The sequence below is a fragment of the Mus musculus genome, chromosome 19, assembly GCF_000001635.26.
Source record: "Mus musculus strain C57BL/6J chromosome 19, GRCm38.p6 C57BL/6J".
NCBI lineage: Eukaryota > Metazoa > Chordata > Mammalia > Rodentia > Muridae > Mus > Mus musculus.
The window spans coordinates 36932507-36957589 of NC_000085.6; the positions used below are offsets into that span (position 1 = coordinate 36932507).

The 25083-nt window shown below is 38.5% G+C and overlaps 1 protein-coding gene across 2 annotated transcripts in view; it reads left to right on the forward strand.

The window, feature by feature from the left end:
* Btaf1 (B-TFIID TATA-box binding protein associated factor 1) overlaps positions 1–25083 on the forward strand; it is an 87979-nt gene that overhangs the window by 6428 nt on the left and 56468 nt on the right. Inside the window, exons 2-5 of one of the 2 annotated variants that reach the window (NM_001080706.1) lie at positions 12706–12829; positions 16562–16676; positions 18528–18671; positions 23865–24028. In NM_001080706.1, coding sequence (NP_001074175.1) covers positions 12706–12829; positions 16562–16676; positions 18528–18671; positions 23865–24028 — 547 coding nt within the window. Of the gene's footprint in view, positions 1–12705; positions 12830–16561; positions 16677–18527; positions 18672–23864; positions 24033–25083 lie in introns of those variants that run through there. The other variant, XM_006526561.4, reaches the window with a different exon arrangement.

Here is a 25083-nt window from a genome sequence, read left to right on the forward strand (position 1 = left end):
TTGAATTATGCATAAAAAGTAATATGTAAAGTATTTCAACAGTAAGGATTTTAGAAGCTGTATCCACCCTACTCCCTCATATATAAATTGAAAGTGCTACAACTACAAAAGATTCTGGGAAGAAAAAGGAAACTTGTCTCTTAACAAATTGTTACAGAGGAACAGAACTTTTTGCTCTGTCTTGATAATTCTGACTACACTTCTGATACTTTAGAGAAACATTGTTTCAATAGTCTTAGTCTACAAACTAAGAGGAAGCACTTACTCCTCCCCACCCCCCATGATCTGATGATTGGTAGTCTCTGAGTCTGCTTTCTCAGTGCTAAGCTTACATGCTGACAAAAGGAAGTGTCTTATGTGGGAGAGTGCTAAGGAAGGTACGTAGTTCCTTATAAGGGTCACATAAGGATGCTCTGCCTGCTCCTCTTCCCTTACTATTAATTTTAGCATTATAAGACCGACAGGAGGTGTTACTATAAATTATAGTTTATCAAATATTCCATTCTTTAGAAAATTCAGATACAATCAGGAAAATGTAGAGGAGGTATTATAGAAGATTTTCCATTTCACTGTGGTAAATTTCAACATATTGATTTGGTTTACTTCTCAAAAGTGCATTTATAAATTTGCTTTTTTGTGCTGGATATTAAATCCAGGGCCTTAAGTATGCATGGTAGGCAACTACCTGACCACTGACCTATATGCTCAGCCATGTTTTTTATTTTAATTGTACCAAAACAAAATGCACCACTTTAACCACTTAAAAATGTATAATTTCATAATTTGAAAATACGTATTTATGTCAAAGAATATAACTTAAAATTTTTTATCTTTAAGATAAAGTAATGAGCTGGCAGTGATGACTCATGCCTTTAATCCCAGCACTTGGGAGGCAGAGGCAGGCGCATCTCTGAGTTCGAGGCCAGCCTGGTCTACAGAGTGAGTTCCAGGACAGCCAGGGCTACACAGAGAAACCCTGTCTTGAAAAACCACCACCAAAAAAAAAAAAAAAAAAAAAAAGAAAAACAAACAAAAAAGATAAAGTCATGAAAGAACTATAAGTTGTTGGATGTGGGTGGAGTATAGAAAAATGGACTGAAAGAATAGCATAGCTTGATTATACTTTTTCACTGTCACTCATTAGTATTTATTGAATGCTTCTATGTATTAGAATTATAATAAACGAATGCATTTTCTACCTGAGAGTACACCTGACTTTGTGGTTTCACATCTTCCTGTTGCTTGTGAGTGTTCTATATGGTATATATATATATATATATATTTTTTTTTTTTTTTTTTTTTTTTTTGGTTTTTTTTTTTTTTGTTTTTTTTGAGACAGGGTTTCTCAGTATAGCCCTGGCTGTCCTGGAACTCACTTTGTAGACCAGGCTGGCCTCAAACTCAGAAATCCACCTGCCTCTGCCTCCCGAGTGCTGGGATTAAAGGTGTGCGCCACCACGCCCGACTCTATATGGTATCTTAAGTTAGTCTACTTTGGCTGGGCAGTGGTGGCGGATGCCTTTAGTCGAAGCACTTGGGAGGCAGAAGCAGGCGGATTTCTGAGGCCAGCCTGGTCTACAGAGTGAGTTACAGGACAGCAAGGGCTACATAGAGAAACCCTGTCTCTGGGGGGGAAAAAGTTAGTCTACTTTCTTGTTTAGAAAGAAACACGTGAGCATTGGAAATGTAAATGAGGAAAATACCTAATAAAAAGTATAAAAAAAAAAAAAGAAAGAAACATGTGGTTTCATATTACTCTCAGTATGAACTAGAAGATGTACATTTTTAAACAGTAGAGAACTTCTTGGTGAAGTATTCATTCATACCAGGGTTTATTTTCCTTGTTTCTTAAAAAACAAAAGCAATCTTTAAATTTTTTTGTTTGTTTGTTTTGTTTTTCGAGACAGGGTTTCTCTGTGTAGCCCTGACTGTCCTGGAACTCACTTTGTAGACCAGGCTGGCCTCTAACTCAGAAATACACCTGCCTCTGCCTCACAAGTGCTGGGATTAAAGGTGTACGCCACCTGCCTCTGCCTCACAAGTGCTGGGATTAAAGGTGTACGCCACGCTGGGCTCTACCTTAAATTTTAATGTTCTTTATTTGCTTGTGAAAAAATAAAATGGACAAACTTCACTTTAAAAAAAATATATTTTTCTATTTAGTGTGCCTGTGTCTGTTTCTGTTTGTCTATTGGTGCAGTGGCTGTGAAGACTGGATGGTGGCATCAGATCCCTGGAACTGGAGTTCCAGGTGGTTGTGAGCTGCCCACTGTGTGGGAACTGTCTTGTGGGTGCTGAAACCAAACCCAGTCCTTAACTGCTGAGCTTTCTCCTCAGTAGATAGCTGGATCATTACATGGTTACTTATTTCACGGCCCCTCCCTTGTGTTTTGGGCTAGTCTATAATGCTGTTAGTGGTAGTCAGTCTTAGATTATACCAACACTTTTGTGAACTATTTTGTCAAGTGTCCTTTCCCACTTTTTTAGAGATTAAATTCTGAGAATTCCAGTGAAATTTTTTTTTTTTTCTTTTGCAGGAGGGCATAGAGTAAAAATGCAGCCTTTTTTTTTTTTTTTTTTTTTTTAAACTAAGTGAAATTGTAATCTGGGGCATGTCATATAGTTTTCTTTCTCTTTCTTTCTCTCTCTCTTCTTTTCTTTCTGAGACAGGGATTCTCTGTGTAGCCCTGGCTGTCCTGGAACTCACTTTGTAGACCAGGCTGGCCTCGAACTCAGACATTCGCCTGCCTCTGTCTCCCGAAGGCGTGCGCCACCATGCCTGGCCTGTTTCTTTTTAATAGTCTACCTGTTTTGAATTATATTGCAAACATTTGGAGAGGAGAGGGGTTACATTGCAGTTATCTCAAAACCTCCACAAACATCTCTATCCCCTTTCTATATCCTCTTTTAAGCCAATTTTCAGGGCATTTGTCTGAAATGAGCTTGAAACAACCTGGATCTTGTTTTCTGTATTATTTCTCTGAATTGGAAACAGACTATTTCTTAGCATTAGTAAGTTCAAAACCAGTGAATATATTGTCAAATACAACTACCTGTCTTTAAAAAGTTCGTTTTGCTTTGTTTTTTGATTTTTTTTTTTTTTGAGACAGGTGTTGGCTGTCCTGGAACTCACTCTGTAGACCAGGCTAGCCTCAAACTCTCCTGCCTCTGTCTCCCAAGAGCTGGGATTAAGGGCATTCACCACTACTGCCTGGCAAAAAGATTTATATGTTAAAGATTTCATGTGTATAAATGTCTGTTTGAGATACCTTAAATTTTATTTTAATTACTCTATAGTGTCTGATACCTTCTACTCAACTTGGCATTTGTAACCTTTGTTTCTTTCATCTGTTTGTCTTCCCAAGAATGAAGTTTGTTTTGTTTGTTTGTTTAAGACAGGGTCTCATTTTGTAGATGAGGCAGGTCTCAAACTCAAAGAAGTCTTCTGCTTTTGCCTCCCTCTTGAGTGCTGAGATTAAAGGCATGTGCCACCATACCTGGCTAAAGTTTTGTGGTAACCAAGCATGGCACATACCTGTGATCCTAATACTCTCCAGGCTCAGACAGGATGATCTCAAGTACTAAGCCTTGAAAACAAACAGGGATTGGAGAGATGCCTAGGAGTTAAGAGCATTGGAAGACTAACTTCCAGGAAGCTAAGGTGAGGGTCTTAGGCCCACACCTACAGTGACACACCTACTCCAACAAGGCCACACCTCCACGAGCATGTACAAACCATCACACGATATAATAAATATCCTGATTTGGGGGTATGTTTAGAGACGAAGAAAAGAAAAGTACTGTTTCAAACCCTCTTGCTCTTCTTTAATTTTTTTCTTTTGACATCTAACCTTCCTCTTCCAGGGTTGTGTTTACTATGTTACAATACTGACTTTATCTCATTCCCACCTCCTGGCTTCCCCCTCCCCAACCAGTTCACACTATATCACTGTGGCCAGGTCCTGATGAGTACCCTACTTTGTCTCACAGGTGGCTACCCTAGATTAACAGGTCAGACTGCCCTCTTGTCAGATCCTTGTCTGTTCGTTCCTTTGTTTCCCCTTTTCTGTGGTCCCTACTTTGTTGTCTCAAGTGAGGACTGGAGAGCTCTAGAGAGTGTGTTGATCAAGAAGACGAGAGAAGCATACTTACGTGCTTATTCCTCTACTCAATGAGGTGCATGTTTGGTTGCTTCTACAGTGGAAGAAGTAAAACAATTGGAGGAGAAAGTGAGTTGATTTTTTTTTCCCCCAATAGGTGAGCCTAGGTTTGACATGCTATTGAGATAAAAGCTCTGCAGAAAAGAGGGGCAAGGGGAATTTTGTGGGGTAGATAGGCTCAACATTGGGTTAGGGAGGTGTCATATGTGTGGGCAGGAGTTTGATGCTCAGGTCAGTATTTACCTTTACCTTTTTTGAGGTAGGGTCTTCTGCCATCACCTCCACCTCTGTAATCCAGGCTGCATGGCCTTTGAACATCCCAAGGTATGTTCTGCTGCATCTAGTCATGATTTTATGACAGCAGTAGAAAGCAAACTGATACAGAGCCTACTGGTGAACCAAGACAATATCTTGGTTATTTAACACAGGATGACTTTAAGCTCAAGATTATAGTCATGTATCCCCAAGTTTGTTTTATAAGACATTGTTTGAGACTGGATGTAGCATAATCTTGCATTCAATTCCTTATTTCTCCACCACTTAAACTAGGCATGGTGGCAGGTGGCAGATACTTGTAATCCTAGCCCTTGGAGGTGAAGGTGGAAAGATCAGAATTTTGTTGCTAGCCTCAGATGCATCAAGAGTTCAAGGCAAGTCTAGGCTACATGAGGAGCCTGTCTATAAAATAAAATAAATTAAAAATTAAGTTTAAAAGTTAAAAGTAAGTTAATTTAAAAAATTAAAAAATTAAAAAAATACATTCTAAAGGGAAAATAGTATAATAGTGTTTTGGAAACCCCAAAGAGTCATATTTGGGTTATACTTTGTTTTATGGTCCCATGTGGTAGATAAGGGAAAGTCACTGAAAGTTTTAGAATAAAGCAGTGATTTGATCATAGTAGGAAATTTGATCACTGTAGAAAATTAATCTGGCAACTGGATCACATTGAGTATAGATTATATATACTTAAAGGCAGATGGAAGTGTGTCAGATGACATAGATTTGGGGGCTATTTGTACTGGGTATAAACAAACAGTATACAGTTTCCTAAAGAGAAACTGATGAGATGAGCAGGCCAAGAGTGTTTGGGCTCTGATTGTTCATGGATAGGAGGTGAAGAAGTGTTTGGAGACTAGCAAGGTAATCAAACTTGAAAAGGAAAAGATTTGAGAATGGATACTTGCTGATATCAATGTCATAGAAGAAGAAATTTGGATTCATAAGAATGCTATTGAGTTTGGAACTTAAGAATTTATTGGTAACCTTCAAGCATGATATTTCAGTCATATATAAGTAAATTGGATTTTCCAGGATTAAATTGCATGTGATCAGAAAAAAAAATGGTGTGCACATTTGTGTGATGGCCTAATGACAATCTTTGTTGACATTCCTAAGATAATATCCATCCTGTTTTTGGACACTGAGCCTCTCAGTGGCCTGAAATTCACTGATTAGACTAGGTTGGCTGGTTATCCAGCTTCAGGATCCACCTGTTGCTGCCTTCCAGCACTAGGATTACACACATGTGCCAGATGCTTGCCTTTTAGAGTGTGGGTTCTAGGGTGTGAGCCCAGGTCCTCAATGCTTGAGCAAGCACTTCACTGACTGGGCTGTCTACCAGCCCCAGGAGTAAATGTATTGAGTTTTTAAGTACTTGTTCAAGATGTTTGGCACTAAAGGATATATTGTAGAAAATAGAGATCAAGAGATCTTTGCATAGAGGGAAATAGAGGGGATGTAGTAATAATAACACAGGCATTATGAACAGATACTAGGGAAGGATAACAGAGGTTAGAGGAGTAATGGTATCAAGACATGGACTTACAAATAGGTTAGTATTAGACTTCCCTTAGAGTGTAAGTGTATTTTGCTGTCTATGGATTTACAAATAGGGTTGTACTGGGGCCTTCTTTAGAGAGCTTATTTTGCAACCAGCCTTGCTTTAGGGTTAGGGGGAAAATCCTCAAAATAAATTTTAGAGTAGAGAGTAGTTGAAGTTTTTCCAGAGGCGTAATTTAAGAAACTAGGATCAGATAAATCAAAGATATGACAAACATATAGTGGTCAAACCAACCAAACAAAAAAACTATAAAAAATACTTAAAAGAATGTTAAACTGGGGACTGGTGAGATGGCTCAGTGGATAAGAGAACTGACTGCTCTTCCAAAGGTCAAATCCCAGCAACCATATGGTGGCTCACAAACATCCATAACAAGATCTGACTCCCTCTCCTGGAGTGTCTGAAGACAGTTATTGCATATAATAAATAAATAAATCTTTTAAAAAAAGGAATGTTAAACTGTCAAATATATACACTATCTAGTTCTATACTTCAAATAAGAGAAGCCTAAGTAAAGTTTGAAGTGAATCTCCCAGAGTCTCCCCACAAATGACCGAAATAGGATTTTGAAAGGTCTCATAACTTCAGTCTGCCAGGTTTGTGTGTGTGTGTGTGTGTGTGTGTGTGTGTGTGTGTGTGTGTGTGTGTGTGGTGGAGTTGTGGGTATGGGTTCAATAATTGAGTCCTCAGTTAATGTGAATTGTATGCGTTGTAAGAGAGTATTCATGATATAAAGAATACAAATACGAAAATCTATGCTTTTGTGGCACAGGTTTGCTTTTCAGTTTTTTATGTTGAGTGTGGCTTGTGTTTGTATATTTAGTATGCATGCTTGCAGAGTCCATAGGAGAATTATCCTGTTCTATAACTCACCATCTATTCCTTTGAGACAGGGTCTCTCACTAAACCATGAGCTAGGATAGCAATTTGCAAGCCTCAGTAACACATAGTACTGAGGTCCCAGGGGGCATACATGGCCATACCCAGCTTTTTTTTTTTTCTTTTCTTTTCTTTTTTTCCGAGACAGGGTTTCTCTGTGTAGTCCTGGCTGTCCTGGGACTCACTCTGTAGACCAGGCTGGCCTCGAACTCAGAAATTCCCATGCCCAGCTTTTATAAAATATGGGTGCTAGGGATTCCAACTGAGGCACTCATGCTTGTGCGACAGTGCTCTTTCCCAATGTGCTAGCTCCCTAGCCCCTTCATCTTTTTTTTTTTTTTTTTTTAAAGATTTATTTTATATGTGTGTGTGTTAGTCAGGATTTCTATTCCTGGACAAAACATCATGACTAAGAACCAAGTTGGGGAGGAAAGAGTTTATTCAGTTTATACCTCCAAACCGCTATTCATCACTAAAGGAAGTCAGGACTGGAAGTCAAGCAGGTCAAGAAGCAGGAACTGATGCAGAGGCCATGGAGGGATGTTCTTTACTGGCTTGCTTCCCCTGGCTTGCTCAGCTTGCTCTCTTATAGAACCCAAGACTCCCAGCCCCAGGATAGCACCACCCACAAGGGGCCCTTCCCCCTTGATCACTAATTGAGAAAATGCCTTACAGCTGGATCTCATGGAGGCATTTTCTTAACTGGAGCTCCTTTCTCTTCCATAACTCCAGCCTGTATCAAGTTGACACACAAAACCAGCCAGAACAGTGTGAGTACACTGTTGCTATCTTCATACACACCAGGAGGCGGCCTTGGATTTTATTACAGATGGTTGTGAGCCACCATGTGGTTGCTGAGAATTGGGCTTAGGAACTCAGGAAGAGCAGTCAGTGCTCTTAACCACTGAGCTATCTCTCTAGTCCCCCAACTGTTTCTTTATGATAAGAGATATTTACTATTTGCCAATTTTGCCTTCCATGAAATTTAAGATTTAAAATGCATGTCTGGGCCAAAGAGAGGTTGCAGTTCATTAAATAAAGGCTCTTAAGTAGGAAGTTATATTTGATTGGATTTAACAGTGAGACTTAAAAAAAAAAAAAAAAAAAAAAACAAGCCCCAAACCACTTGTTATGTATTTGTTCTTGCATTCTTAAAAATTCTTTTAAAAAACATTTATTTGGGGGGACAGGGCATGCCACGGTATATATGTGGAGGTCAGAAGACAATTTGTGGGATATTATTCTTCAACTATGTGGTTTATGTAGATTGAGCCCAAGTCTTGTTGGCAAGCGTTTACCTGCTTAGTAAGCCATCTTACTGACTGGTCTCCTAAAACTTCCTGAATTTAATTTTTTTTTTTTTTTTTTTTTTGTCATTGAGTCTGAGGTGTTCTGAATAGCAACATGCAGGTGTTTGTTGCCATCTTCAAGGGTATCTGTTTTGAAGAATCACAGTGGGTATTCATGAACTCTTGACATTATCAGTCTCATGAAAATAAGTGGAATGGCTCAGACCTGAGAATCACATATAAAATGAATGAATGAATGAAAGCTGTTTATAGTACACAGATTTTAAGTCTGGCCTTACCTTAGGACTTCTTGAAAATTCCAGTGGTCATAAACAATCTTCCTTTCTTTTGTTTTGGAATCCTAATCTTTCTACCAACCCTTTGGCAAAAAACAGAATGAATGGTGTGCCAGTCAGCATTTATCATTGTGTCAGGTATCTGAGGGACAGTTTAGGAAGAGGAAGCTACTTCAGCTCACTGTTTCAGAGGCTACAGGCTATGGCTGGCTCATTCCATTGTGTGGCCCTATGGGAAGGCAGAATAGCTTGAATAAAAGGCTTGGAAGTGCAAAATTGCTCACCCCAGGCAGAGTAAGGAAGACTGAGAAAGAGAGAGACAGATACCCTTTGAAGATATAGTCCCAGTCATCCACTTCCTTTAGCTAGGCCCACATCTTGAAGTTTCTACCATTTCAAATAGCACCATATGCTAGTGGTCTAACTTTTAACACATTAACCTGTGGAGTATATTTATATTCCACAGATGGGTAAAGGCAAGTGGTTATATAGCCATGAATGAACAAGAAAAAATACAGTCTACCTGCACAATGTATGTGTAAATTATTATTATTATTATTATTGGTTTTTCAAGACAGGGTTTCTCTGTGTACCCCTGGCTGTCCTAGAACTCACTGTGTAGACCAGGCTGGCCTCGAACTCAGAAATCCGCCTGCTTCTGCCTCCCAAGTGCTGGGATTACAGGCATGTGCTACTACTGCCCAGCTGTGTAAATTAATTTTTACATTTCTTTTAGAAGCTGTGTTGCATTTAATTGCCTTTAGCTTTAATTGCCTGAAGGAATTTTTTTGCAATAGCCTTAACTATGAAATGTAAGTCATGTGTCAGCATTTTGTTATGAAACAGTTGAACAATATGCAATTTCAATAGCATTAATAGTGAGAGAAAAAGATATATTTAGTTATATTTCTAACCAATTCTAATGATTTTGTGCTTAATATGACTCATTTTTAAAATGCCATGCTTCTGCTCTTTGCCTCTTTGCCTTACTGTGCAGCCCTGGCTGGCTTTGAACTCAGATCCACCAGCCTTGTTGCTACTGAGTGTTGCCATTAGGCATGGGCTACCTAACCTGTTCTGTTTACTCTTGGTGTAAAAGACATTCATTTATTTCATTTGTCTTCTAATAGTCTTTTTAAAAGATTTTGTTTATTTTATTTATGTTAGTACATTGTCATTGTCTTCAGACACACCAGAAGAGAGCATCAGATCACATTACAGATGGTTGTGAGCCACCATGTGGTTGCTGGGAATTGAACTCAGGACCTTTGGAAGAGCAGTTAGTACTCTTTGCCTCTGAGCCTTCTCTGCAGCTCCCAATAGTCTTTTTTTTTTTTTTTTTTAAAGATTTATTATTTATTATATGTAAGTACACTGTAGCTGTCTTCAGACACTCCAGAAGAGGGCGCCAGATCTCGTTACGGATGGTTGTGAGCCACCATGTGGTTGCTGGGATTTGAACTCCGGACCTTCGGAAGAGCAGTCAGGTGCTCTTACCCACTGAGCCATCTCACCAGCCCCCCAATAGTCTTTTTAAAATTTCTTCTCCCTTTTCTCCTCTTTTTCCCTTTTTCTTAAATAAAAGGCTTTCAGAAATTTGTACCTTTTTAGTTCTTTGTAAGAAAAAAGAATCCAGGGAGGCAGAGGCAGGCGGATTTCTGAGTTTGAGGCCAGCCTGGTCTACAAAGTGAGTTCCAGGAGAGCCAGGGCTATACAGAGAAACCCTGTCTCAAAAAAACAAAACAAAACAAAGAAAAAAGAATCCCAGAAGTATTATAAACCTTTTAGCTTATTAATGCTTAAAGCTTATGCCTAGCTTTGGGACCTTGTTTGTTCTCTCTTCCTCATAGGTGAATGTAAAATTATATTCACTAGCTCTCCCCTTATGTCAGATGGGCAGTTCTTATAATCTTGCTCATTTTCCCCATCCATTTTGTTTAAACTATCCATATATCTCAAGTATGAAGCCCTTTTCTACAGACATGGCACTCACTTTGCCTCAGTGGGTTAGTGTGGCAAGGCTAGCTAGCCCTGTGTGGATAGGTAGGTGGAGTTGTGACTTTGTGCACCCTCCTTACTCTAAGCATAATCTGTTACGATTTTATTGCATACCTTGCTTAGAAGTAGCAGAACTAGGGTTTGGATTTGTGTCATTCTCTCATATGTTGCAAGCTCAGGAATATATTAATTGTTATGTTTATCACTTCTGCAGATGATCTTACCTTCCAACTCTTATAAACGTTAACACTCTATTCCAATTATAATTTTTTGTGTGTGTGCTCTCCTACTTAGACTCTCTCTGCCACTAGTAAGCTTGCCATCTTTTCTGTTTTTGGTTTTATTCAGCTGCCCTTTTTGATTTCTTTCAATGATATCTTTTTTCTTCTTAGGGGTGGTGTGGGATGGGGAGTTGTGTCAAAGTCCCAATATGTAGCCCAAGCTGGTCTTGAACTCAGTTGTAGCTCCCAGATTGGTCTCATTCTTGAACTGATCATTCTGCTCTGTTTTCCTAAGTACTGGGATTATAAGTATGTGCCACAAAGTCCTCCTTGATACTTTCATTTCTAAGATTCAAAATCTTTTTTTTTTTCTAAGATTTCTTTCTTTCTTTATTTTTTTTTATTGGTTTTTTGAGACAGGGTTTCTCTGTGTAGCCCTGGCTGTCCTGGAACTCACTTTGTAGACCAGGCTGGCCTCGAACTCAGAAATCCGCCTGCCTCTGCCTCCCGAGTGCTGGGATTAAAGGTGTGCGCCACCACGGCCGGCTAGATTTCTTTATTATTATATCTAAGTACACTGTAACTGTTTTCAGATGCACCAGAAGAGGGCGTCAGATTTCATTACGGGTGTGTGAGCCACGATGTGGTTGCTGGGATTTGAACTCAGGACGACCTTCAGAAGAGCAGTCAGTGCTCTTAACCACTGAGCCATCTTTCCAGCCCAAGATTCAAAATCTTGTGTTCTTTCAATACCCATGGTGTTTTGCTTAATTACCACGCTGTGCGTGTTTTGCTTAGATGTTTGTTTTGCCTCTATATCATCACTATTGGGTTTTTGTATGAATTGTGGTTTAGTTCTCTACAAGACTTTCTACAACTGCCAGATTAGTCTTCCTAATCCCTAACCCCAGTTACATTTGGTATGCTCTGCTCTCTTCTGCCTGTTTCCTTTGTACTTTCTTTTTATGTAGCCCAGGCTGGTTTTGAACTCACAGCCATCCTGTTTCAGCCCTCTGAGTATTCAAATAATTGTGCACCCCTATACCTTGCTAGTTCCATAATTTTTTTGACCCAAGACTTTTGTTGCACTATACACTGTAGTTGTATTTCTTGTCCTTTTCTTTCTTTCATTAGCTTATTATTCATTTATTTAGACAAGGTCTTTCTATGCAGTACTGGCTAGAACATCTAGATAATGTCTAATACTGTCAGCCCTTATAGTACCAATCACACAGTACATATTTGTATGTGTTGAAGGGAATTTATAATTCACCTTATAGCCTGCCTCTGCCTCTCTCCCAAGTGCTAGTTGTGCTTGGGCCTCCCACTGTTTCTAAGTTAACCTTGAGTTATAACCAAGCCATGTTATTCATTTTGCAAGTTATAATCTTTCATTACTGCTAGCTCTTTTAAAATTTCATTTATTTATTTTTTATTTTTTGAGAGAAGCTCTCAAAACTAAAATTGAGCTCGCTGGACTAGAACTCACTCACTACATAGCTTTAGCAGCCTTGGGTCAGACAGTGTTGACTCCCTCCCCGCTACTGGGATTATAGGCATGAGCCACCACCCCGAGTTCATTGTGGGTTCCCGTTCCTTCTTCTTCCTTGAGAGGAAAGATAGGCATCTCTTATACCCACAGCTTTTAAGGTTTTTCTGGTTTTTGTTTTTAATCTTTTGTTTGTTTTTGTTTCTCTGTGTAGCCCTGACTGTCAGAATTCAGAAATCCGCCTGCCTCTGCTTCCCAAGTGCTGGGACTAAAGGCCTGCGCCACCACCGCCCAGCCGTTTTTAATCTTTTTGAGGCAAGGTTTTGTATAGCCCAGGTTGGCCTTGAATTTTCTCTGTAGATTTGGTTGACCTTTAACTCTTGATCTTGGGCTTCTCGGGTGTGGGATAACGGACACATGCTGCCACACCTGGCTCCCAGTGTAGGGCTTTGCTTACAGGTTGAATACATTTTCTGGCTCAAGCTTATGAGGAAACACATTCAGATTAACTGTTGTATTTCTGCTGTTATAGGCTTGATCGTCTTTTTATCTTACTGGATACTGGTACTACTCCAGTTACAAGAAAGGCTGCTGCACAGCAACTTGGAGAAGTGGTGAAGCTTCATCCTCATGAATTAAATAATTTGTTATCTAAGGTAAGAACTCAGAGTTTTCTTAATGTAATACAAGTATAAAAACTTGTCTGTGGGCAGATTAACAATAGGAAAGGTAAAAATCGTCCTAAGTGACCTTGGGGTCTCTAAATTCCATTAAATATCTTTAGTTCTCAAAATATTTTTCAAAATTGCTATTTGTTTAAAAGATAAATCAGTTTTAGTTGTTTAAGGGATGTGTCAGATATTGAAACTTTTGCTTGTGTGACAAATTTGAGTCTGACCCAAATTGTTAATGAACTAAGTTGTTAATCCGGTTTGTTAGTGGTCTAACTTGTTCTTAATGGCTAGTAATTATATGACAGTTGGTAGTTTTCAAATGGGTGAGTGCTCATGGGTAATACTTGAATATATAAGATACTAACTGAGCTGTTAGGAATGGGAGATTTTCTGCTTTGGTAGGTCACTGTTTCTGTAATCTTAGTATATGTTTTTGCCTATGCAAAGGCCGAATTTTTGCTTAATTCTGTGGGTATGTTAAAGTGTACCTATACATTGATATTTGGCAAATGTTAAATTCCTTGGCATGCAGAATAAAGCAGTGATAACTTTGGGATGGTGGGAGCATATGGCTGCCCAGGCAGTAGAAGCCCTAAGGGAGTCTAGTCTAACCAACCCTCTCCTTTCATTCTCACTTGTCTCTCCATCAGGCATAGGAGTCAAAGTTATAAATCCCCTTCAGTACATACAAATGTATACTTGTGACTGCTACAGTGTTACACATTATTTAGACTTTCTAACCAAGATGGAGAGGAAGAGACTGACTTGGTACCTGTAGTCCCCTCATTCTCAGAATGGAAAAGAATGCATATTAGGTATTATTTACTCACCTGTAAGGTGAGTGGAGTGGAGTGGAGAACTGAGAACTGAAAGAATGTTTCTTGCCTTCCAAGGGAGGAGTATTCTCACCCCCTCCCTCCTTTTGAGTTTTTCAAGACAGGATTTTTTTTTCCCTCTTCTCTGTGTAGCTTTGGCTGTCCTAGAGCTTACTTTATAGATCAGGCTGGCCTTGAACTCAGAGATCTGCCTACCCCTGCCTTCTAAGTGCTGGGATTAAGGCTTGTGTTTAAGGCTTGCGTCATCACTGCTTGGCTCAAGAGTTTTCTTTTTCTTTTCTTTTCTTTTTTAATTTAAGATTTTTTTATTTTATGTAGTTAAGTGTTCTATTTGCATGTAAATGTGCATGCCAGAAGAGGGCATCAGATCCCATTATAGACAGTTGTGAGCCACCATGTGGTTGCTGGGAATTGAACTCAGGATCTTTGGAAGAGCAGCCAGTGTAACCACTGAGCCATCTCATCTCTCCAGCCCAGGAGTTCTGTTCTTAATTCTGACTTCAACACATTGACTGCAGTCACATTGTTCTAAAATGTTTGTCTTTGGCACCTTCTTGCCTTCTCTCTTTTCAACTCTTACTCTTAACATTTTCCTGCTCTCTTTGGTGTGGCTGTACAGATCGATGGCTTAGAGTGAATTCTTGCTGCTGCTGCAGAACTGGGTTTTGGTTTCCATACATGCACATGGTAGCATGTAAACTCTGTAACTCCACTTATAGGAGATCCTATTCTATCTCTGGTCTCCAAAAGCACATGTAGGTGTCCATACATGAATACATGCATTCATGCATGCATGTGTACATACAAGAAAATACTTAATGTATAAAATAAAAGTAAGTAAACACTCCTATCCAATTTACAACCATTAGATATATGTTTCTGCATATTTAGTATATCATTTTATGTACAGCAGGCATCACAGCAATCTAATTTTTTTTTTATTATTTATTTTGTTTTTTTTTGAGATATTGTTTCTCTGAGAAGCTCTGGCTGTCCTGCAACATACTCTGTAGGCCAGACTGGCTTTAAACTCAGAACTCGGAGATACACTTAGCCTCTACCTCCCAAGTGCTGGGATTAAAGCCTTTACCACCATCATTAGGTACAGCAATTTAATTTTAAAATGTTTTTATCACAATAGAAAGATGCCATATTCTTTTAGCAGTTGCTTTAGCACATAGTCCGTATTTAATCACATCTTCAGCTCTCGCAGTCATTTAGCTAACTTTGTAGATATGTCTATTTGTGCAAAGCAAATTGTGCAGTGTGGGATCTCTTATGACATGTTTCATGTAAAATATTGTGTTCATTTTATAGTGTATTTTATTCCTCTATATTGCAAGATGATATTTAATTCTGTGGATATGAATGGACAGAATTTACACAGTGTATACCTCTTCTATGTTAATCAGCCGATTTTTCTGTTGTGAAAAACATGCTGCCATAAAAATTTATGTACATTTTTTTATTGTATGGAGATATATTTTTTGGTCTATTCTTTCTTTTCTTTAAGTTTGTTTTTATGTGTATGGGTGTTTTGCTGGCATATATGTTCGTGTGTGTAGTTACTTGTGGAGCCTAGGTTGTGGATCCCTTGGAACTGGAGTTAAGGCATTGTGGGCCACCTGATGTGATAGGAACCACAGTGAGGTCTGCTGCAGATCAGCATGTGCTCTTAACCACTAAACAGTGTCTTCAGCCCACCTCACCCCCCCCCCCCCCCGCTTTTTTTTTTTTTGCTGTTGTTTTTCTTTTCGAGACAGGGCTTCTCTGTATAGCCCTGGCTGTCCTGGAACTCACCTTGTAGACCAGGCTGGCCTCGAACTCAGAAATCCACCTGCCTCTGCCTCCCGAGTGCTGGGATTAAAGGTGTGCGCCACCACTGCCTGACTACCTTTTGCCCTTTTAAAATGATCAAATATGTTCAGTTTTCTAATAGTAAGAAATGTACCATAGTCAAAAGACGAACATAAATGTAGTATACATTATCAACTTGACAGAAGATTAATTCCATATTATACAAAGTGTTCAGTGAGGTACAAAAAGAAGTACTCCAATAGTGAACAACAGGTATAAACAAATATCTAGTAAGAAGAATGCTAGTCAGGGTGGTACACACCTTTAATCCCACTTAGAAAGCAGAGGCAGGTGGATTTCTATGAGTTTGTGGGCAGCTAGGTCTACATAGTTCTTTCCAGGCCAATCAAGGCTTCGCAGTGAATCACTGTCTTCAGAACACAAATCCTAACAACAAAATCAGAACTATGTATATGTATAGGTAGCATACCTTTGCTATGTAAAGAAATACCGCCACTCCTGGCTTATTCCTTGGGTTCTGGGGATTATTGAATTTAGGGCTTCATGCTTGCCTGGCTGTAGCTTACTTACTAAATGAGCCAGTCTAATTTAGCTTTTCAGTATTAAATAGTGATGTTATGTGCCTTTAAATATTTTATTGTTTTTCTCTTTTCCCTTTTAAAGACAGTAGTGAGGGCAAGAGAAATGGCTCAGTGGGTAAAGGAGCATTCTGCCAAGCCTGGTAGCCTGAGTTCAGTTCCTGGACCCAGATAGCGGAAGGAGAGAACCAACTTCTGCAAGTTGTTCTCTGACTTCCACACATGTACAAGCCGAATAAACGATAAAACAAACAAACAAACAAAAAACCCCCAAAACAAAAACAAACAAAACAGGAAAAAAAAACCCAAAAAGTGATATTTTCTGTGATTAATCAATTTTTTTAGTTTAATAATTTTAAAATGTTTTATATGTATTTGAAGGATCCCATGCTATAAATTAGTAACAAATTAATATTTTTTTTCTGGTTACCTGGAGCAAAGTTTTGTTTTGATATGTAATTATTTTATTTTATAATTTTAAGGTATTAATATATTTAAGGAGTACAAATTGGGATACCCGGATTGCAGCAGGACAAGCTGTTGAAGCTATAGTGAAAAACGTGCCTGAGTGGAATCCAGTGCCAAGAACCAAACAAGGTGCCTTTAAAGTGGAAAAGTAGTTTGAAATAAAACATAGCTGTAGATGAAGTATGTGGTTTAGTAATTTCAGTTTTGATATAAAGGGATGAACTGCTGGGTAAACAATGTTTTCATATGTATTTCTAAAATTATTTAATCCTATAGTGTACTAAATGTATTACTTCCCTTTAAGGAATGAATATTTCTGAAACAATTCCTTTTTCACTGTTGTTTAGAAGATTGTATAGTGTTGTATTTTTTTAAACTTTAGCCTAGTTTATATATGAGTACTTAGCAAGGCAATTCTTTAGTCATGTTTTCCCTTGTTATAGAGGCTTTGGCTTCTTGTTTGTTGTTTTGATTTTGTGGTGTTGAGGATTGAACCTAGGGCCTTGTGGATGAAAGGTTCTGCCATCCCAAATTAATGGGTTTTCGTTGTTGTTCTCTTTAGATGTTGTATAAAGGTAAAAGATTGCACTTACTTTATGATTGCCTATGCTTGTGTTTTAAAGCAAACCATATGTTTTTGGAAAAGCTGTAAGGCATACATTTTAATTAAACAACCTTTTATTGTGTATTATTTTATCTAAATTCCATGTTTTGGAATCCAGCAACACAGTGTCGTTTATGTTGTAGTAGGAAGTCTTATCAAAGGACAGGGTTACAAGTTCAGTTTTCAGGCATTAGTTGAAGGTTTTGGTTTGTTTGTTTTTTATAATGAATGTTCCCTAATTGAGACTTCAGTAAGGAGCAACTTCATTAATTTTTTAAAAAGATTTATTTATTTCAGGTATGAGTACAATGTAGCTGTCTTCAGACACACCAGAAGAGGGCATCAGATCTCATTACAGATGGTTGTGAGCCATCATATGGTTGCTGGGAATTGAACTTAGGACCTCTAGAAGAGCAATCATTGCTCTTAACCACTGAGCCATCTCTCCAGCCTCCAAGTAGACTAATTTTTAGTTGCTTAATATAAATCTTATCTTTCTTAAAAGTTTTTGCTTTTATTTCTGATGTGTTATTTTGAGTTTTGTGTTAATTTGCCTTTACAAATGTAAATCCAGAACCTTCTCATTTCCAGTTATTATCTCCAATTATCTTGGCGAATAGACACAGTGTAGTTCATTTAATTAAACTAATTATATTAGTGTTTATACTAAAACTGCTTATAAGAAAACATTCATGAGGTTTTTGTTCCTTTGTGTTAAGTTAAGCAGTTATTCTTTACAGCAAATGACTGCAAATGCTGGGTTGACCGTTGTATTAGTAAGCAATAGTTTAACATTTGCAGCTGACCTTTTTTGGGAAGAGTGTAGAACATTTTGAAGATAATCTTGGGTTTCGAATGGGTGTATAATTTCAGTGGCTTGTCATGAGTTTACAAGTAGAGTATGGAAAACAAGTCCTATTGAATGACTTGTTTCTATCCTGGCCGTTCCTCGGACATAGGGAGGGACACTGTTTTTAACTTATTTATGAATACATTTTGTGCATGTTTGTCTTCAGATTTAGCAGTACAATTAACTCATGCTGTAACCCTGGAGGTCTTTAACCCTTAAACAGTAAATGAAAGTATAATATTTAACATATGTGTCACCATGGGGATGCATTTCTTCTTATAGCATACTTTCATGGTTAGAAACACATATATACCCCTTACCATTTTTAGGGTTTATAGAAGGGGAGTCACCAAGTTAATAGTTGATTTTCAGATAACTAAGAACTGACTGTAGATAAATCACAGTAGTTTTTCTATTTATTTGTTTCTCTTAAATATTAGCCGATTCTGCAGGTAACACTATGCCATGTTCTTTCATTCTGATTTTTTGACTATATGGTCAAATAATATTTTTAAACTTCATCTAGAACCTACAGAGAGTTCTATGGAAGATTCATCTACTACAGATCGATTAAATTTTGACAGATTTGATATATGCAGATTGTTACAGCATGGGGCATCACTTTTGGGGTCTGCTGGTGCAGAATTTGAAGTCCAAGATGAAAAATCAGGTTAGTAGTCCTGGAGAAGTCTGAAATTTTCCTTTCAAATTAATTTATAATTTGTTGTGCTGTGTAATGTATAAGGAGTGATGAAATGTGAATTGATTGAAGTTTTTATGTATGGGAGTTACCGGTAGACAAAGTGACCAACAGTGCTTGTTCTAAAGCTGCAGCAAGAAGAACCAGTACAAACTGGGCCAATGTTTCCACAGTCCCGGGAATTTGAAGGTTATTTTATTGTTGTTATCTTATGTTTTGAGTAGTGTTGGAACCTGTGCTTATGTCCAACGTAAAAAGTTGAAGTTAAAAGTAAGCCTTGGGTAGGTAAATGGCTCATTATCTTTAAGCTTTCAGAATATATTAGATACAAAGGCAGTTAAATACCTTGAGTGCAGTGGCTCATACCTCAGAACGCTAGCTCATTTGGAGGCTGAAACAGGATCATTTGAGCCTAGGAATTTGGAATTAGTCTGTGTAACATAGGGAGATCCTGCATCAAAAAAAATCCAGAATCAAAGAGAGTGATTACAGGAAAATAAATGCTTTTCCTAGTCAAAATTGTGGCCTTGAAGTAGAAAAAAGTCTGTTTGGTTGTTTCTTAATTTAAAAAAGGGGACAGGGTATGGTATCACATACTTTAATCCCAACAGAGGCAGGTGGATCTCTTTGAGTTCCAGTCCAGCCTGGTCTACATAATGAGTTCTAGGCCAGACAGAGCTACACTGTGAGATTTTTAAGGGATAGATGATAAAAATATCATTTTGATTCTGGTCTGTGAAACTTGATTTTCTTTTTTTTAGCCATTTATTATTGTATGTGTATATATGTAGGATAAGGAGCTTGTGTATCATGCTGCACATTTCGAGTTAGGAGAAATTATTCTTGCTTTCCATTGGGTGGGTTCTAGGGGTTGAACTCAAGTCATAAGGTTTGGTGGCAAGTACCTTTATCAACTTGCTTAGCCTTCCAGCTGTTTGCTTTCATTTCTTTGGCATATTTATGATGATGTGAGTTGCTGATCACGTGGAAGTTCTAAGTTATCTGTAGTGCCTGCATCATTTCATATTGTCACCAATTGCAATTTGGTGGGAACCAAGGGACTGGATTGCTTTCATGCTGTAGCCAGAACTTTTTTGGCATGCTAGGAACTGAACTTCAGGCATCATTCATGCTGCAAGATCTACTAGTGAGTTACACCCCACCTCTTCTTTCCTTTTCCCACTTTTGTTTGGGTGTTTGTGTGTGGGTATATGTGCACGTGTATATTCGTAAGGACCAGAAGTCAGGTAACCTCCTGTTGTTCATGTTGACTTTTCAGACAAAGTCTCAGCTTTTCCTGGAAGTTGCTGGGCTGTGTGGCCAGTGAGCTCCAGAGAACTCCGGTTTGATTTTTCAAGATGGGGTTTTTCTGTGTAACAGTTCTGGTTGCCCTGGAACTCCCTTTGTAGTTCCTTCTGTCCAGCCTCCCCAGTGTGTGCTGTCAGACCAGGGTTCTGAAGGCCCTTGAAATCAGGTGCTGTCTTTCCTAGCCCCATTTTTAGGTTTGTTTGTTTGTTTTTCTTTTTTTGATAGTAGTCACCTTAAGGATATGAGACACTCATATTTTATGGCTGAGTAATATTCTACTGTGTGGATACCATGTTTTGCTTATCTTTTCCTCATTTGGGTGTTTCCATTTTCTGGCTGTTACGTGTAAGCTTCTGCCTAGGCTAGTGAGACGGCTTACTGTTAAAGTGTAGTGTTCTGCTGAGGATTCGTGTTCGGTTCTGAGCCTGTATGTCAAATGATGAAACTACCTGTAACTCCAGCTCAGGGGAATCCAGTGCCTCTGCTCTGTGCACCTATCTCCCCTGCATACACATTAAAAATAAAAGATAAATATTAAAAGGAATAAGTTACTGTAAATAATTTAAAAGTTTTTTTTTATGAATATATTTTCATTCTTAGGAGTAGAATACTGAGTCATATAGTAACCGTGTTTTTCTGTAGAAACTACCAGGGTTTTCCTGGCTGCCCTGGAGCTTGATTTGTAGACCAGGCTGGACTCAAACTCACAGAGACCTTCCTGTCTGTGTCTTTTAGTGCTGAGATTAAGAACGTGCACCACAATGGCTGGTTGAAACTATCAGTTTTTACAAAGTTGCTCCACCATATTTCACCAATAGCATATGGGAATTCAAATTTCTCTACAGCCTTGCCAATGGTTTATTGTCTAACTTTTGGTGCTAGCCATACTTGTTAATGTGACTGCTATCTCTGGTTTTTATTTGTTCTTTTCGGCTGACTAGTCATGTTAAGCATCTTTCTTTCCATGTACTGTTGTCCATTTTTATCTCTTCTGTGTAGAAATGTCTGTTCAGAGACTTGCAGGATATTTGATCACACTGTGATCCCCAGGATTATTTTATTTACTGAAAAGATCTGTTTCTGCTTGTAGTGAGGCTCAGCCTTCACACACAACTTAATCCCTCTGGTTGGAAAACAGACATGCACTTAGTACATACCTTTAATCCCAAACAATGAAGGTAAAGTTAGTTTGTAGAAGGAAGCACCCATGTTTGAAAGTGATGTCTAATTGAGTGGCAGACAAAGTGACGAGTCAGAGAACGATTTTGACAAAGTAGGATATGCCCAACTCTCACAGAGAAGAGAGAAGAAAACGGGGCTACTTAAGGGAGAGAAGATAGGAAGAAGGCAGTTTTATCAGGACTGTTGTACAGAGACAGGTTGCAGGCAGAGAACAAGCTAGACACAGGTGAAGACAGAAGGAGCCAGAAGATTAGAACAGATTTCCAAAGTTAGTATGAGGCCAAGCAGAGCAGTTCAGGAGAGGTGGAGAAAAGGAGGCAGGGGCTGGGGTGTGTGTGTTAGATTGAATCAGTCAGCTTGGAGAGGAATTAGAGCCAGAACAGCTGAATTGAATCAGCCAACCAGAGATAAGAACAAGGAAGGGGCGATCTTATTCAGCAGCAAGTCTCAGAGGCTGAAAACATTCTAGGCCTAAGATTGTATGGAGGCTAGAAGCTTCCAAGACTAGGCCTAGGTTAGCAGACAGACAATTACTACAGGAGAATAAAAGATTCTTTTACAAGAGACTTTGCTCATTTTGTTCTTTATTTTGACTTAGCAGCATTCTTTAATGTAGTAGATATAAGTACCTTATTAGATATATGGTTTTCATTTATTTTGTGAATTGCCCTTGTATTTTCTTGGCAATATTCTTTTCCTTTTCTTATTGTGGAGCTGGGGATTAAGCCCAAGGCCTTGCATATATTTTGCTAGTGTTCTATCACTGAGTTACAATCCTTGTTTTCATTTTTTTGATGATATTCTTTGAAGCATAAAGTATAATCTTACTAGGTTCAATTTATTTATTTTCTTTTGTTTTTCAGTTTTGTGTGCCATATGTAAGAAAATCTAAATCAAGACCATTTACCAGTATGCATTGTTCTAATTTCTTTTTTTTAACTTTAGCTCTTATATGTAAGCTTAATTAATGTTCTGTCTTAACAAGTTTTTAAATGAAAATGTATCAATTTACAATTTTGTTCTCTTGGATTTCTGGGATCTGGAGTTAGAGTAGTTGTGAGTGATACTGAGTGCTGAGGACTCTGGAAAAGCAGCAAGTATTTCTAACCTCTGAGCCATCTCTTTAGTTCCACTATTGGTTTTGTTTAAATTAAATTCTATTATTCAACTGTGCATGTGTGTGAGTGGCTACGAAAGGGCCAAGATGTCCTTGTGGAGGTCAGAGGACAACTTGCAGGAGTGAGTTTTCTTCTTTGACCTGTGGGTGCTGGGGACCAAAGTTGGCTCTCCAGGCTTGGAACAGCTCCTTTACCCACTGAGCCAGCTACCTACCTGGAGATAATTTCTGTTTTGTTTAGTTTGGTTTTGTTCCTTTTTCCTTCCTCCCTCCCTCCCTCCCTCCCTCCCTCCCTCCCTCCCTCCCTCCCCCTCTCTCTCTCTCTCTTTCTTTCTTTCTTTCTTTCTTTCTTTCTTTGAAACAGGGCCTCCCTATGTAGACCAAGGTGACATAAAACTTACAGAGATCTACCTGCCTTTGCTTCCTACTGTTTGTTTGTTTGTTTTTTGAGAAAGTATTTTTATAGAGAGCTTAAAAAATTATCCTAGCTGTTTTAAGGCCAAGTTATAATTTTTAAAAATTTTATTATGCCAGGCGGTGGTGGTGCATTGCTTGAGACATTTTAAAACTTACCTACTTTAATTTCTTTATCTAAGAACATATAAAAGAACACTCTGGGAATAAGCATTCATTTGTCCATCCTCTTCTGTTAAATAGAATCTAGATTTTGGTATTATAGCCTGTCAGGATCCTTTAGAGAAGGTACAAGGTGTGTAGCTATAAAGTAAGACTGGTTTCCTTAGGAATGAATGGTCTTAGCCTTCTAGGTAGCTAGCATTACAACTCTGAGGCTCCATACCTGACAAAAGGTGTTTACCTTCATTATTATTGTGGTTATTGTCTGCCTACCTGCTTGCATGTTTTTCTGTCTGTCTTTTTTGTCTCTCCCCCCATTCCTTTTTTGACGTGTCTCATTAGTCAGCACTAGTAGACATTGCCTCTGTGTCCTGAGTGCCACTCTGCCTGTCTCTGGCTTTGTTTTGTTGTTTCTGTTTTTTGTTTGTTTTTGAAACAGGGTCTCATTATGCAGGCTTGGTTATCCTGGGACTCCCTATGTAGTCTAGGTCGGCCTGCTCACATGGATCCATCCACCTGCCTCTGTTCTCGGGGCGGAGATTACACCACCATTGCTGGCTTTAAGTTTGTTACTTTGAGACAATGCTACTGTTAATCCAGCATGGCCTTGAATTTAAACTATGTAACCCTGGTTGGCCTCAACTGTGTAGCCTAGACTGGCCCTGTATTGCTATTTTAGCTTTCTGAGTACTGGAATTACAGGCATGTGGTATAACTTAAAATTAACCAAGCAAATGTATGATAATATGTGTTTTTTAATAATTTTTTTCTTTGTGTTTTTTAATAATTTTTTTTTCTTGTAGTGGGAGTTTGTTGAGACAGGGTTTTTCTGTGTGGACCAGGCTGGCCTTGAAGTCAGAGAGATCTGACTGCCTCTGCTTCCTTAATGCTGGGATTAAAGGTGTGCACCACCACTGCCTGGCTGGTAAAACCATGGTAACTGATTTGGGGGGGGGATTGTATTTTTTCTCTGTTTATAGGTGAAGTGGATCCTAAAGAGAGGATAGCACGCCAACGGAAATTATTACAGAAGAAACTTGGACTTAATATGGGAGAAGCAATTGGAATGAGTACTGAAGAACTCTTCAACGATGAAGATTTGGATTATACCCCAACTTCAGCAGCCCTTGTAAACAAACAATCTGTAGGTAAAACATTGGGTTGCTTGATTGCAAGTAACAACACAGTTTGCTTCATCTTGCTATGCAATTGCACAAGAAAAATGCTGTGCTTACATCTACTCGTTGCTGTTAGTGCCACTTTGACTCAGTCAGTGTCTTAAGCTGAGAATCTGCCCAGTTTCCTTTACATCAGACTGCTAGACTGTTCCGTGCCACTAGTACTAAAAGATCCTACTTGCTTAAATGGATACAAGTAATCTTTTGAGAGTGGGAAAAGGACTGTCACAGATCTGAAGAAATGTTTAGAACTGTCATTCATGTTCTAAAAATAAAGAGGAAATAAGATAATTTTTTTTTTAAAAAACAGGAAAATAGGATACAAGAATAAAAATGTAAGATGATAATTGAATGAACAAGTCAAATCAATAGATGGCTGTAAGCTACAATGTACATTCTGGGAACCAAATCAGATCCTCTGCAAGAATAGCAAGCACTGGACTGGAGAGATGGCTCAGTGGTTAAGAGCACTGACTGTTCTTCCAAAGGTCCTGAGTTCAAATCCCAGTAACCACATAGTGGCTTACAACCGTCTGTAACAAGATCTGACCCCCTCTTCTGATGTGTCTCAAGACAGCTACATTGTACATGTAATAATAAATCTTAAAAAAAAAAAAAAAAAAAGAATAGCAAGCACTTTTATCAGCTGAGCCATCATCTCCCAAGTCCTCCACAGAGTTATCTTACCAATAATTTAGAAACACACACTTATCTATTCCTATAGGCAAATCTGTTTAGAGTTACTTGTGTATCTTTCCTAAAATTTCTATGTGAGTGCTGGGGCTTCAAATTCAGTTCCTCATGCTTACCCAGCAAGTACTTTATTAACTGAAATTTATATATACTGTACTATTGTGTGTGCCCATTCAAGACAATTGTTCTTCCCCCAACTAAGTATAGTTTAACAATATATGTAGATTAAACACATTTATGTGTGTGGTGTATGTATGTGCTTGTGCTTGTGTGGTCAGTCCATTTGCTTATCACACAGTTTCTATAGTGTCTTCAGTGAATACAAAAA